At 54.1% G+C, this 11,949-nt stretch overlaps 1 protein-coding gene across 13 annotated transcripts in view; it reads right to left on the bottom strand.

The window, feature by feature from the left end:
• Positions 1–1,179: 1,179 nt before the first annotated feature.
• The window catches only part of SLC35E2B (solute carrier family 35 member E2B), a 22,069-nt gene continuing 11,299 nt past the window's right edge, over positions 1,180–11,949 (bottom strand). For 10 of the 13 annotated variants that reach the window (XM_025856402.2, XM_025856405.2, XM_073903501.1 and 7 more), the window contains 8 exons: positions 11,342–11,773; positions 10,988–11,123; positions 10,433–10,560; positions 8,073–8,193; positions 6,386–6,439; positions 5,803–5,875; positions 3,571–3,716; positions 1,180–1,723 (listed from right to left, as the gene is read on the bottom strand). In XM_025856402.2, coding sequence (XP_025712187.1) covers positions 1,486–1,723; positions 3,571–3,716; positions 5,803–5,875; positions 6,386–6,439; positions 8,073–8,193; positions 10,433–10,560; positions 10,988–11,123; positions 11,342–11,663 — 1,218 coding nt within the window. In that variant the 5' untranslated portion in view covers positions 11,664–11,773 and the 3' untranslated portion in view covers positions 1,180–1,485. Of the gene's footprint in view, positions 1,804–2,755; positions 2,960–3,570; positions 3,717–5,802; positions 5,876–6,385; positions 6,440–8,072; positions 8,194–10,432; positions 10,561–10,987; positions 11,124–11,341; positions 11,774–11,949 lie in introns of all 13 variants that reach the window. The other 3 variants (XR_012381398.1, XM_073903504.1, XM_073903505.1) reach the window with 3 other exon arrangements.

Genomic DNA, 11,949 nt, shown 5'->3' with positions numbered 1-11,949 from the left:
AAGAGATGACGGGAGCCAAGGACCTGAACAGGGAGGGGAACTCAGACGCGGGGGCCGTTAGCGCCCGAGGCCCTCCTGTCGGCTACTTCACTCAGCCGTGGCAGGCAGGCCTCAGATGGCCGTGTCACCACCGATGTCCTCCGCGTCAGCTGCAGGTGACATGCCCCAGCACGTGAGCTTGGCGCCATGGAGAGGTCTTAGAGCCTGGTTGGCAGCCCCGATCGGAAATTCCACCAGGATTTGAGATGAGGAGCAGAGTGAAGAGGCCAGGAGCCTGAACCCAGCAAAGGGCTCAGACGCCCAGCATGGTAGTCAGTCTGCGCTGGGAGGTGAGAGCCAGGCCGAGCCAGGCTGTGAGTTCAGTGTGGGTTACCTGTTATACAGGACGCCTTCCAGAAGCCACCTGTTTCCTTCTTTAAAAACTCCACTGTCATTGTAAATGCAATGTGACAAAAACTGTGAACACACCAAATGTTCTTCCCAGCGCCCCCCTGCCCACTCATTCATGAGGGAAACCCTTAGCATCCTTGCCCACGAGACAAGGTATGGTGTGGCCCCTGACCAGCAGGGTGATGGCAGGAGCACCTCTAGGGAACCCTTCAGAACAGCCAGTGTTACAAACAGGGGACCCAAAAACAAAAGGGAATGTCAGTATATCCCTGTCCTGAGTTAAACACCACAGATGTCTGTCTGTCCTCCACCAGTGACCAGCAACACCACCTCGGGGGTCCCTGACTGAAGGCCAGCCACAGGTGAGGGTTGGGACCCTCAGGATGGGGGGGGGCTAGTGCAGCAGAGACCCTGAAAGGGGTGGGGCACCTTCCCTTTCACCAGTGGCCTTTCCCTAAGTTGTACCAGCTGCTGGCAGCTCTGGGGTGTGGAGGATGCCGTGGGTGGAAGGGCAGGAAGGTGAGGGCCCAACAGCCTGCCCTCAGCAGCAGGAACCCTTATTTCTGTGCCCTTTCCACTCTCTCCTAGCTCTGTGGTCACTTGGCTGCTGTGGCCTCCGGCCCAGGCAGTGGGTGCCTCAGCCTTCTGTCTCAGTATGGCAGTACCCCTGATGGCTGAAGGGCAGTGTGCAGGCCCGGGACGCTGAGTGGGCACTGTGCCGTGGGTGTGGTGCACGTTGGCACCTGTGGCTGTCACCCCCGGGGAAACTGGGCCTGGCCTAACTGCAGCCGGCCCTGCGTGCTGGTGAGGGCGTGCAGAGGCCAGTGTGGGTCCTGACGCCCTCCCCTGCACTCAGCACAGGGTCAGCAGGAGGGGGTTTTCACATTACAGGCTCAGCAGCAGCTGGCTCTGGTCTCCACCTGGGGAAGCTGACACCCGTTCCTGGTGGTTTTCACTGAAAACCCAAGAAAGGAGGAGGGAAGGCGGCAGGCACATCACCCCACTGACCCGAGGAGGCTGGGTGTTCGCGTCAGCGAGGACAGCCGCCGTGGGCAGCACCTCGGGGCCCTGGGCACCTGCCGAGGCTTCCAGAGCTCAGTGGTGTGGTCTGGGGTCCTTGGGGGTCAGTGGCTCCATGTCATCCTCTGGTGTCCGGCTGGCGGTCACAGCCAGGCTCTGCATGGCCTCCCGCTGATGCTGCTTGGCTTTGTTGTAGAGCAGGACACCGGCCGTCACTAGGATGGTGCCGACGGCCGACAGGCTGGTGACTCTGTTGCCGAACACTATAATACTGAGCCAAATGGACAAGGCATGCTTCACGGTGCTGGCGACACTGCAATGACAGGGGTTACGGCCCGGGTTCAGCCCGCCTGCCCGCCTGGCCCAGGGCGCTCCCTCACTGGCTCCCTCCTCCTTTATTAGCAAAGGTGTCAAACAGAGAAGCAGGGACAGGTTATAATGAAGAGCCATATTCCCAGTGTCTAGACTAAATTAACATTTTGCTTTATCGGCTTCATCTTTTCTGGGACCGAAATATTTTTAAGTAAATCACAGACATTATGACATTTGCCCCTACATAGCTCAGCTCGCTGTTAAAGAGCAGGAGAATTGTGCAAATGGTTGTAGCACCCTTACTCCAAGGCTGACCGACATGGGCAGAGACGAGTGGGAGCCACCCAGGGAGGCCCCGGGGAGACCGTTGGACCAGTGAAAACAGCACTGTGAGAGCAAGGCTAGGTAGGACCCTGTAAAAAGGAACTTCATACAAAATCACTGAAACCTTCACAGTGCTTGTGTCTGGGGATCATGGACTACACATGCTTTACTTTTTGTACTTTTCTGTCTTTTCCAAACTTCCTATAATGGATTAAGTATCGCTCTTAGGAATAAAACACACAAAAAACACTATTTTCTGTAAAAAGAATTGGTTTTCTGCTTTTTGCCCTTTTCTGAACCATCACTAACAATCATTAAAAAACAAAGTTTCAGGGATATTTGGAAATAATTCCTGGCCCCAAATGGATATCAGAATGTGTGATAGAGACAGTGACCACCACGGCTTCAAATCTGAAGATCATGACAGTTGCTAACATTCCTGCAGACCAAGTGGGAGGACCGCACAGGTCATAGGTCAGGGCACATGACTGGTGCCGCACACGGCTGTCGCGCTGACCTGGGCCCCACGGCGTGGGCAGGGAGGAGCGCTAGCCGCCCAGAGGGGCGCCGGGGAGACAGAGGCTGGCGCGGCTCGGCGAGGCCTCAGGGCGCTGCAGTTCTAGCAAGTGCAGCGGGGACTTCGCAGCTGAGGGCCATTCCCCTGCTCTGCCACCAGCTCAGAGGTTGAAAAAACAGGCCACTGACTTACATGACACGATGTGGCCAAAGCTGCGGATGTGGATTTCTAGGCTGCTGGCGACAGAAGCTCATGCTTTTCTGCTTGTTACTGAAAACTCTCCAGTCTTGAAATGGTGCTTCCATTAAACTCTTCCAGTTACAGAAGGAAGAGAAGGCAGAGAGGCCTCTGTTTCCATAGCGGTGCCTCTGATACAGGAACTATGGCTACGTGTGGCTATTTGAATTAAAATCGCTTAAAATTAGATAAAATTAAGAATTCAGTTCCTTGGGGGCACCTGGGTGGCTCAGTTGTTAAGCGTCTGCCTTCGGCTCGGGTCATGGTCCCAGGGTCCTGGGATCGAGCCCCACATCGGGCTCCCTGCTCAGTGGAGAGTCTGCTTCTCCCTGTCCCATTCCCCCTGCTTGTGCTCACACACTCTCCCTCTCAAATAAATAAGTAAATAAATAAAACCATAAAATAATTCTGTTCCTAACTGCACTCACCACATGTCAGGTGCCCATGACCCCCCCACTGGACAGCCCAGAACATTCCAGCATCACAGGCAGTGCCCCTGGCATGCTGTCCCAGACAGAAAAACACTCGAACTGCTCCAGTTTCCATGCTAATGTGTAGGTGGGGTTTCCCTAGAGATGGACATCCCGTGCTTCACCATATTTTACACGGCACCGAACAGCACAGCCCAGCAGTCACACCATGTGGCCATGGCCCTCACTTCACATATGACAAACACAAAGACCGTTCATAACAATACCTGGGCTTAAAGTCCACTCCTCTGCAAATGACCTGGACGCACACTTTGTCTCTCAGGAAGCTATTGTGCTTACCTGAACGTCACGGGGGAAATTTTGCCCATGAGGGCATAGGCCGTGACACTCTGCAGGTGGAACAGAACGCCATCCATCAGCAGCAGCAACACGACATCCTGGCTATAACTGAAGCTCTTCCCACTTCTGCCGATCACCGGCAAGTCCTGTGGGTCAGAACGGGAACGACGCTGTGCTGCTGCCCAGCTTCCTTCCGCAACTCACCCTCAGAGAGGTGTGGGGTCACAGGTACCCAGTCATCCGGGTCTACAAACTGATGTTGAGCAGTGCTCTGAAAACAGCCTTCTGGGGACAATCACTCGGCACCCATCAACATTCTGAACGTGCATATACACATGGCCAATAAGCCCATGAGAAGGTGCTCAGCATCACTGACCATCCGAGAAATACAAACCAACAGTCCAACGGGAGACTGCTTAACACCCATTAGGACGGTGACCATCAAACACAGAAAACGGGAAGGTCAGGTGCAGGCAAGGATGTGGGGCCCTCGAGCACTGTTGGCGGGAAAGTAAAATGGTGCAGCCGCTGCAGAAAGTCTGGTGGGCCCTCAACAAGTTCAAGAGAAAATTACTGCAAGAATAGGAACCCCACTTCTGGGTACACTCCCCAAAGAACCAGGAGCAGTGTCTTGAATTGTTATGTGCATGCCCAGGTTCACAGCAGGACTGTCTGCCAGAGCCAAAATGTGGAAGCAACCCAGGTGTCCATTGGTGGATGGACGGACAAACGTGCTCCAACAACACAGGGACTATGACTCAGCCTTAGAAAGGAGAAGTGCCGACACCTGCTAGAGCAGGAGGGACCTTGAGGACACCGTGCTCAGTGACATAAGCCAATCCCCAAAGGACAAATCCCCTAGGATTCCACTTACACGAGAGACCTAGAGTTGACAGATCCATATGGACAGAAAGTACAGTGTAGGTGCCAGGGCTAAGGGAGCGGTGAAGTAGCTCAGAACTCAAATATGCCGCTTTGGTATCAGGATTATTTTGGGCGGAAGACCCTTAAAAAAGAGCAAGAGCAAGAAGGGCCCAGACCTCCCTTTTCCTCCCTGAGAAGCAGGAGACAAAGGCCCCACATGGAGGTCGCCCACGCAGCAGGAGGAACGAAACACGCTCATCACCAGAGACCGAGAGTCAGGACTCACACGCCTCCACCCCACACACAGCCCACTCTCCCACAGTCACCTCTCCCTGTTCAGCCTGGCACGTGCTGCGCATGCAGACTGCGCCCTTCCTTTGGTTTCCTCATGAGGCTTCTGTGTCACATAAAGCTTATGTTAAATCAGTCTGTGGGCTCGTCCCCTGTTAATCACCCAGCCGGAGACCCTAGCAGGGAGAGGCAAAGTCTCGCTCCCCTATGGGGGAAATGGAGAGTTCCTGTTTAATAGGGACAGAGTTTCAGTCCGAGATAATGAAAGTCTGCACGCGGACGGTGACGGTGGCTGCGCCACAACACGAACACATCTGACGTACACTTTAAAATGGGTAGAATGGTCAATTTTATGTTTATGTACATTTTATCACAATAAAAATATTTTTAGATATGCACATTCTTTCAATCAACCGTTTCAATTCCAAGAATGTATCCTAGAGAAACACTCGTCTGCTAAAGACACGACACGTGAAACTCCCTGTTCCATGTGAAATGTGCCAGGCAGTCAGGTGTCTGTCAAAGGGGCCATGACAGGTCAGGGCGCAGTCACACCCCAGAACACAAGCATAGGACAGAACAGCCCAGTTCCATTTGTGTTTAAAAAAAAAAATGTCTGCACGGACACGGTCACGTGCTTTCATGAGACTAGTGGAATCGTACTACGTACACGTGTATCCGAGTCCGAGTCTAGCAGACAGGTCTGGAAAGGGGCTTTGGAGGAGTGGGTCAGGGGACCAGGGGACAGACCTTGTCTCTGGTCTACATACTGCTGCCCTGTTGCTTGCTCTAAGTGGGCACATGTTACTTTAAAATAGTAATAAAATAAGCAAGCCTCCAGACCCTCACACACAAACTTCAGGGAACTCCGCAGCTACACACTGGCCTCGACGGGCACAGAGGCCTGTCCAAGGTTTGGTTTCCAGCCTTCTCTCCCTTCTCCTCAAGTGCACGTTGCTGACCTTGTGAGTGACACAGCAAGGAGCCACCCCATGGCCTGGAAAGTTAAATCGTCCCACTCGCCCGTCACCACAGAGAAACGTCGGCACAGGAGCCCAGCGGCGTCCTGAAACTCACCATGAAGAAGATCCAGGCGGGGACCAGCATGGTCACGGCTGCGGCACTGGTGTAGAACTGCAGCTCTGCAGCCCTGCGGAGGCAACAGAGACTCCTGACGCTCCCTCTGCGCGGCAGAGGCCAGCTTTCAAGCAGACAGCTCACAGCAAGCGTGCTCCCAAGCGCCTGGCACACCAGAGTCTGTTTTGTGCGGCATGATGGGGAGGGTCGGAGTGCCGGCCAACCCGCAGCCATGAACCAGCCAGCCCTTCAGCTGCTTCAGTGAGGCAGCTGGAAACAGGTGGGGCTTTTCTTCCAAGTTTCCACAAAGTACTTTTATTTATTTACTTATTTTTTAAAGTTTATTTTTTTTTTTAAGTAATCTCTACACCCAACATGGGGCTCGAACCCACACCCTGAGATCAAGGGTCGCCTGCTCTTCCGACTGGGCTGGCCAGGGACCCCCTCCACAAAGTACTTCTAAAAGCCACGTAAGCCAAAGTGGGAAAAGTGTCAGGTCTACAGGGGATTCTGAACCTTCAAATGGGAAAGAAGTCCTTTCGGGCCTACAAAATTGGGAGTTTCACAGGCCAATGATACTTACGAGAACCTGTATTTGTCCCCGCTGAGCAGCTTTTTTGAAAAAACATTTTGCAAACTAGAATAAAGAAAAGAAGAGGTTAGCTGTTGATACAAGGGGTCAGCATGGACCTCAAAGGAACCGAGCGTCTGCATCCTTCCAAAGCGGTGACAATGACGGCAGGCCTCAGGGATGGCCCCCGCACGGCGGGCCCATGCCGGGGGATTCCTGGGCATCGCTCTGCTGTGAGGGGGGCCCCATGACTGGCCCCTTTTACAGAAGGGTAAACTGAGGTACTCAGAGATTGAGCGATGTGCCTGAGGTTACGTAGCTCTTAGGGATCACAGGATCCCAATCTCCCTGCTCAAAGTGCTGCACAAAACCCTGCCCTGAACCAAGAGTTCCCATAAGCCAGTAACTGCCACAGGCTGGGCACCTGCGGGCTGAACGTGTGGGAGCGGGTGAACAACACAGTCTAAGCTCACAAAGACTCCAGTGGAAAAATAATGGACAAAACCCCCAAACAAACAGAAACACCACAAGGGAAACACACATGTGGCCAACAAGAAAATGAAACAGCGTCCAGCTTCCCCAGGAACCAAAGGGCTTGCCACTTCCACTAGGGACTCTGCCCTCTGGGCTCCGGAAGCAGTGGTTGTTTCATTTTGTTCTGATGCAAAAACTTAGTTGAGGGCAAGGTTAAGACCAAAGCTCTCACTATAGAACTAGAAACCAGACACTCTCAGGCTCTGTGTCTCCGGTGGGAATTCACCCCAACAACGTCAGAAACTGCAATGGAGACGCTCCCTGCACATCTAGACAAAGAGTCATTAATTCGCAGGCAGCTGCGAGCCACACAAGGAGGCGGTCACAAGGCCCAGGCTTCTGAGAGCCCCTGGTGCCGGCACGTGACACTCACGGGACCACAGAGGGAGCAGAGCCAGAACCAGACCAAATGCATGATGAGGCCGTATTAGATTTCTAGGAGCTACAAACACAGAGGGAAAAAGCCAGAAAGAAATACATCTAAATGTCAGAAATGAAATTACAGGTGACTTTTAAATGTTTACTTGGCCCTAGTGTCGAAAACTTCAGGGTGAGCCTGTCCGGCTTTAACAGTAAAGGCAATGATAAACTCCTGTGTGGCTGTCTCCTCTCTTTTCCAGAGGCAATCAGTACTTCTCAAAGAGCAGGGCTAGCGGGGGCCTAGTGTGGACTCAACACCACGGCCCCGACACAGGGCGGCTGCACGAATCCTAGAGCAGCCCGCAACACATCCGTCCCCTTCCTGCTGCGGGACAAGGAGCCGCCCCTGTGGTGCTTTCCCACCGGCACCTGACTCAGGCTGCCCCCTCCCTGGTGCCGGCCCTGGGCACAGACCAGAAACTGCCCCTTTGTTCCAGCTGCAGGACGGCCTCTTCCCCTTTGCTTAGCTGAATGCAGACGCATGAACCCACAAGGGCACTCCGGCATGTTAGCTAACCACGTCCCTACGATGAGTGTTCTTCATACCAAGACCACGTGTTGCCAAACTCTGGCTTGTTTTTTGAGAAAAGGTTACCTTATTGAGATACAAGGTGTTTGGTATTTCGCAAAAGGCAGCATCAGATGCGTCCAGCTTTCAATTATGGGATGTAATTCTAAGCTAATCTGGACCTAAATGTCCATCATCCTGATCACACCATGTGTCCCCACGCTCTTCCTGACTCACCAGTCCATGATGTTGGTGGACAACGCAGCCGAAAACCCCAGGACATTGAAGCTTATCTCTGTGGCCGTGCACAGTGCCAGGCCTCCCATGACGGGGATGAGGGAGAGGTTGACCAGCAACCCTGGAAAGGGCAAAAGATACAGGAGAGATGCCGCGGTCAGTCTCCCCACTGCAAAATCTCTTCTGGGCGCCAAGGCCGTTTTCATACCCCTCACGAAAGCTGCTAACTTCCACTTTCGCTTAAAAATGAGCAGCTACCAGTTCTTTACACTGGAGGGAAATACAACACATCCACGTCTGCACCAAGCCCACCACCCTCTCCCAGGCCAGGGGCCTCACAAGGCTTTTCTCCGTGAGGTGCATCTGCTGGGCCTGCGGGCAGGATGCACGAGGTTGGGGCCCTGAGCCCCAAGTCCCGCCCTGCCAGGCACTGCAATAGCACAAACTCTCGCTTGAGAACGAGGAGGGTGGGCGAATGGTCTCTGGACCAGTCTGTCCAAAAGGGGGAGCCAGAGGTGGGGGCAGTTTGACGCCCTGGCTCAACGAGTCTCCGGCCACAATCTGCCAACGATGTGGAGGTCACTTCTCTTTGCTTCATTCTGAAATCCAAGGAACAAACTTGACACAGGGTTTAAGTTGAGCAGAACAGAAAAGCAATTCACTTTGGAAACAGGACACTGGGCCTCATGTTGCTTCAATTTCAGATCCTATTTAGTTTACTTTGAAATTCAAAGTATGAGGGAAGAAGTCTTCCGTGGGAGAGATCCATGCTGACCGTTGCAGACGATGGCCACCTCCCGGCACAGGACCGTGCTGGCCAGACTCCAGTCACTAAGGAGCCCCCATCACACCGAGGAGCAGCCCCCAGGCCCACACAGTTGCCAGGCTGAGAGCTGGAGGAAGGGAACCTGGCATGTTGGGCCTCCGTGGGCCAGCACCCTTAGTTTTCTAGCATGTGGTCTTGGCCTCCGGTCCTCCTAGAAATGTCTGCTGCATGACAGACTGTACGTGTGAAAACCCAGAGAACACAAGGCCACAAGAGCCGTCTCACTCTTAGGAAGGACTTGCTTTTGCTGTTGGGAGGCACCCACGGGCGTGGGCATGCTCGGGGTCCCGGGGGAGAGCCCAGGGCTTTGCTGGGGTGTCCCCCTGGCAGGCCCCACTTGCCCTCAGCCCTGCAGCCCCACAAGGCTGCTCTGCCCCAAATCCCAGCCACTGCTCGAGAATCAGCAGACGCCTCTGTGGGGAGGGAGCCACACACCAGGGTCCCTGCAGCGGGTGACCCTCAGCTCTAGAATCCTGGCCCCTCGGTCATTCTCCTTGACAGATCCTTTTTGCTTTATCAAGATGTTCTCATTGTTCTCAACAAGAGAGCTGGTCTGCCACAAGCTTAGCCACCACCGCTGGAAGCCAAACCATGCTGTTTTCAAGTCACTGAAATAAACAGTGTGGCTGAGCGCCCCCCCCCCACTTGATATGCAATCAGCTTCGTTTGTTTCCTGTTGCTTGTGATTTCTAGGGATTGCTGTTTACACTCTGATTGGATCGTCTTACCACCACCTCAAACATGAGTGTGGTTCCGGAGGCACATCTGGGAGGGGTCCAGCTGCGAATCGGTGCTCTCCTCCCTCCACCACTCGCCTCAAGATCCTGTCATTTTCTTAGTTGAAGCAAATGCATATCTGTATCTAAACACCTATCGGTACTGCTCTTAGATGAAAGATTACGCAGTATATGCATTAGTCCGCACTCTGGTCATTTTCACGGAACAATGTTGGATGGGCTCCGTTTGAAAAGGCTGGTGGGAAAAACAGGAACGTGTGTGACGCGGAGTTGGAAACAGTCTGCTGTCATTGAAGGTTGGCGATTTGTAAATAAATCAGCTTTCTGGGCCTTATGGAGAACAGAGACGTGCAGCTGAGAAGCAGTGAAGAGCAGGAGGCTGTCAGACGAGCTCGGGAAGGACGCAGGAGGTGGCCGACCTGGGCAAGACCGATGGGCGCGCCAGCACACAACCGTCACCAGGCAGCCCCTCGCGTGACACAGAAGGCGGTCTCACCTTCCGGGACCAGTGACTTCTCCTTTACTTGCTTTTTACTTCTTTCCCCTGCTCCTGTGTCCCCCACCAACCACGAGGCCTGCACATGTCTGAACAGCCCTGCGCTCAGCGGAGGTGAACACTTGCCAAAGCGAGTGTGTGAGGCACTGCGGCTGCTCAGAGAATGTTCTAGGACGCAAGTGAAAACGTCCACCTCCGAGAGGTGAGCCCCGGCACGCACCACTGCTGGGAGAATCCTCACCCCGGGGGGAGGGGGCACAGGTGGGCAGGGAAGGGGCGCCGGGGCCAGAGGACCCCTCACCTGTGTACTCCCCCAGGATCATCCGGGACATGATCACAGTGAAAATGGGAGCAGAGCTCTTCACTGTCTCAGCAAACGAAACCGCCACATTTTTCAGGCTGACCAGACCCAAAACCACGGTTGCAAACCTAAAAATAAGCCAAGAGTGTCACTGGGATGGAGAAGTCCACTTGTAGCTGCCCTCCTCCTCCCGCTCCCCGTCCTGCTGGCCTCCCCCATGAAGACTTAGGTCTGGCCCTGCAGGGAGGGGCCCCGCAACCGCAACCGCAAGGTGCTGCTTCGTGCGCAGAGTGGCGAGCCCAGGGAGAGGAGGGGTACCCCTCTCAAACCACTCTTAGATTCATGGCAGTTCCAGAAGGACTCTGACTGCATTCAGATCCACAAGACCAATCCATTTGTTGTCCTAAAATCTAGACAGCCCTGGGGATTACATAAAGTTTGCACTGAAAACACACCTGTGATCCCATAATTATAGGGTCAGTCAGCTGGCCTCCCACTCCTGGTGATGGCCAAGACATTTTACGCAACACTCAACCCAACCGTCAGATCCCTTACCTCATTAGACCCACAAACAGCATGATCATGAGGAAATTGGGTGGATAAGAAAGCCGGGTTTTGTGCTGATATAAACAGCAAGGAACCAGTATTTTTACACATCCAATGAACGTAGTTGACAGCATCTGTACAGCACCTGAAGGAGGGAGAGGAGAGACTTGCCTCCGTTCCTACTGCGCAGGCAGACAGGACGTGCTGTTCTGCATCCCAGACACGGCTCACAGCCAGTACCCTCAGTGCCCTCCTTCCCCGGGGCTGTGGGCACTTCCGTGTGCCTCTCACAGGGACCCAGCATTGATCTGCAGATGCGAGGGGAGTGGCCCTCACCCCCAGAAGGCCGGGGGCCCGTGTTACCTAGCATGCTGGGCTCCCCTTCCAGCAAGGACAGGATGTACTTGTTGAGGAACAGGGTACAGAAGCTGAAGAAGAACCACAGTGTGAGGTAGAGCAGAGCCCGGGAGCTCCACACGCCCAGGTCAGACTCGATGACGGTGGTCTCTGTAATGGTTATGGTGAGCACGTTCTCCTCGGGGCTTCCCTCGCTCCTGGTGAAAACCACCTTCTCGCTGCGGGGGCCAAAGAGAGAGCCCCAGGTAAGGAGTGGCTTCCCCTTGGGCTTGTCCTCGGGGCAGGGGGCTAGCTCTGCCAGTGCCAGGGGTTTTGTTGAAGCCGACATGCTTGTCCCCTCAAGACTGCAGGCAGCATGGGTCAGGCCAACTCCCAGGTGAAGGCCTGCAGGGAGCAGAGAGCGCCATCCACGACTTGCCTCTCCCTAGCGAGTGCAGGCTGAAATGTTAAGAAAAAAAAAACTGCATTATTGATTGTGAACATTTTCATGTCCTTAGAAGTTTTAACCACCAAGTTGAGGTAAGTGTGAAAATGCAAACATGGAAGTCTGGCCTATCTTCGCGCCTGCGTGCAAGGACGGGGCGCCTGCGTGCAAGGACGGGGCACCTGCGTGC

This window comes from Callorhinus ursinus, unplaced genomic scaffold, assembly GCF_003265705.2.
Source record: "Callorhinus ursinus isolate GAN/ISIS: 27379988/994484 unplaced genomic scaffold, GSC_fseal_2.0 scaffold18, whole genome shotgun sequence".
In the NCBI taxonomy this organism is placed as follows: Eukaryota; Metazoa; Chordata; class Mammalia; order Carnivora; family Otariidae; genus Callorhinus; species Callorhinus ursinus.
The sequence above is the reverse complement of the archived record's forward strand: the minus strand, read 5'-3'. Positions and strand labels throughout refer to the sequence as shown.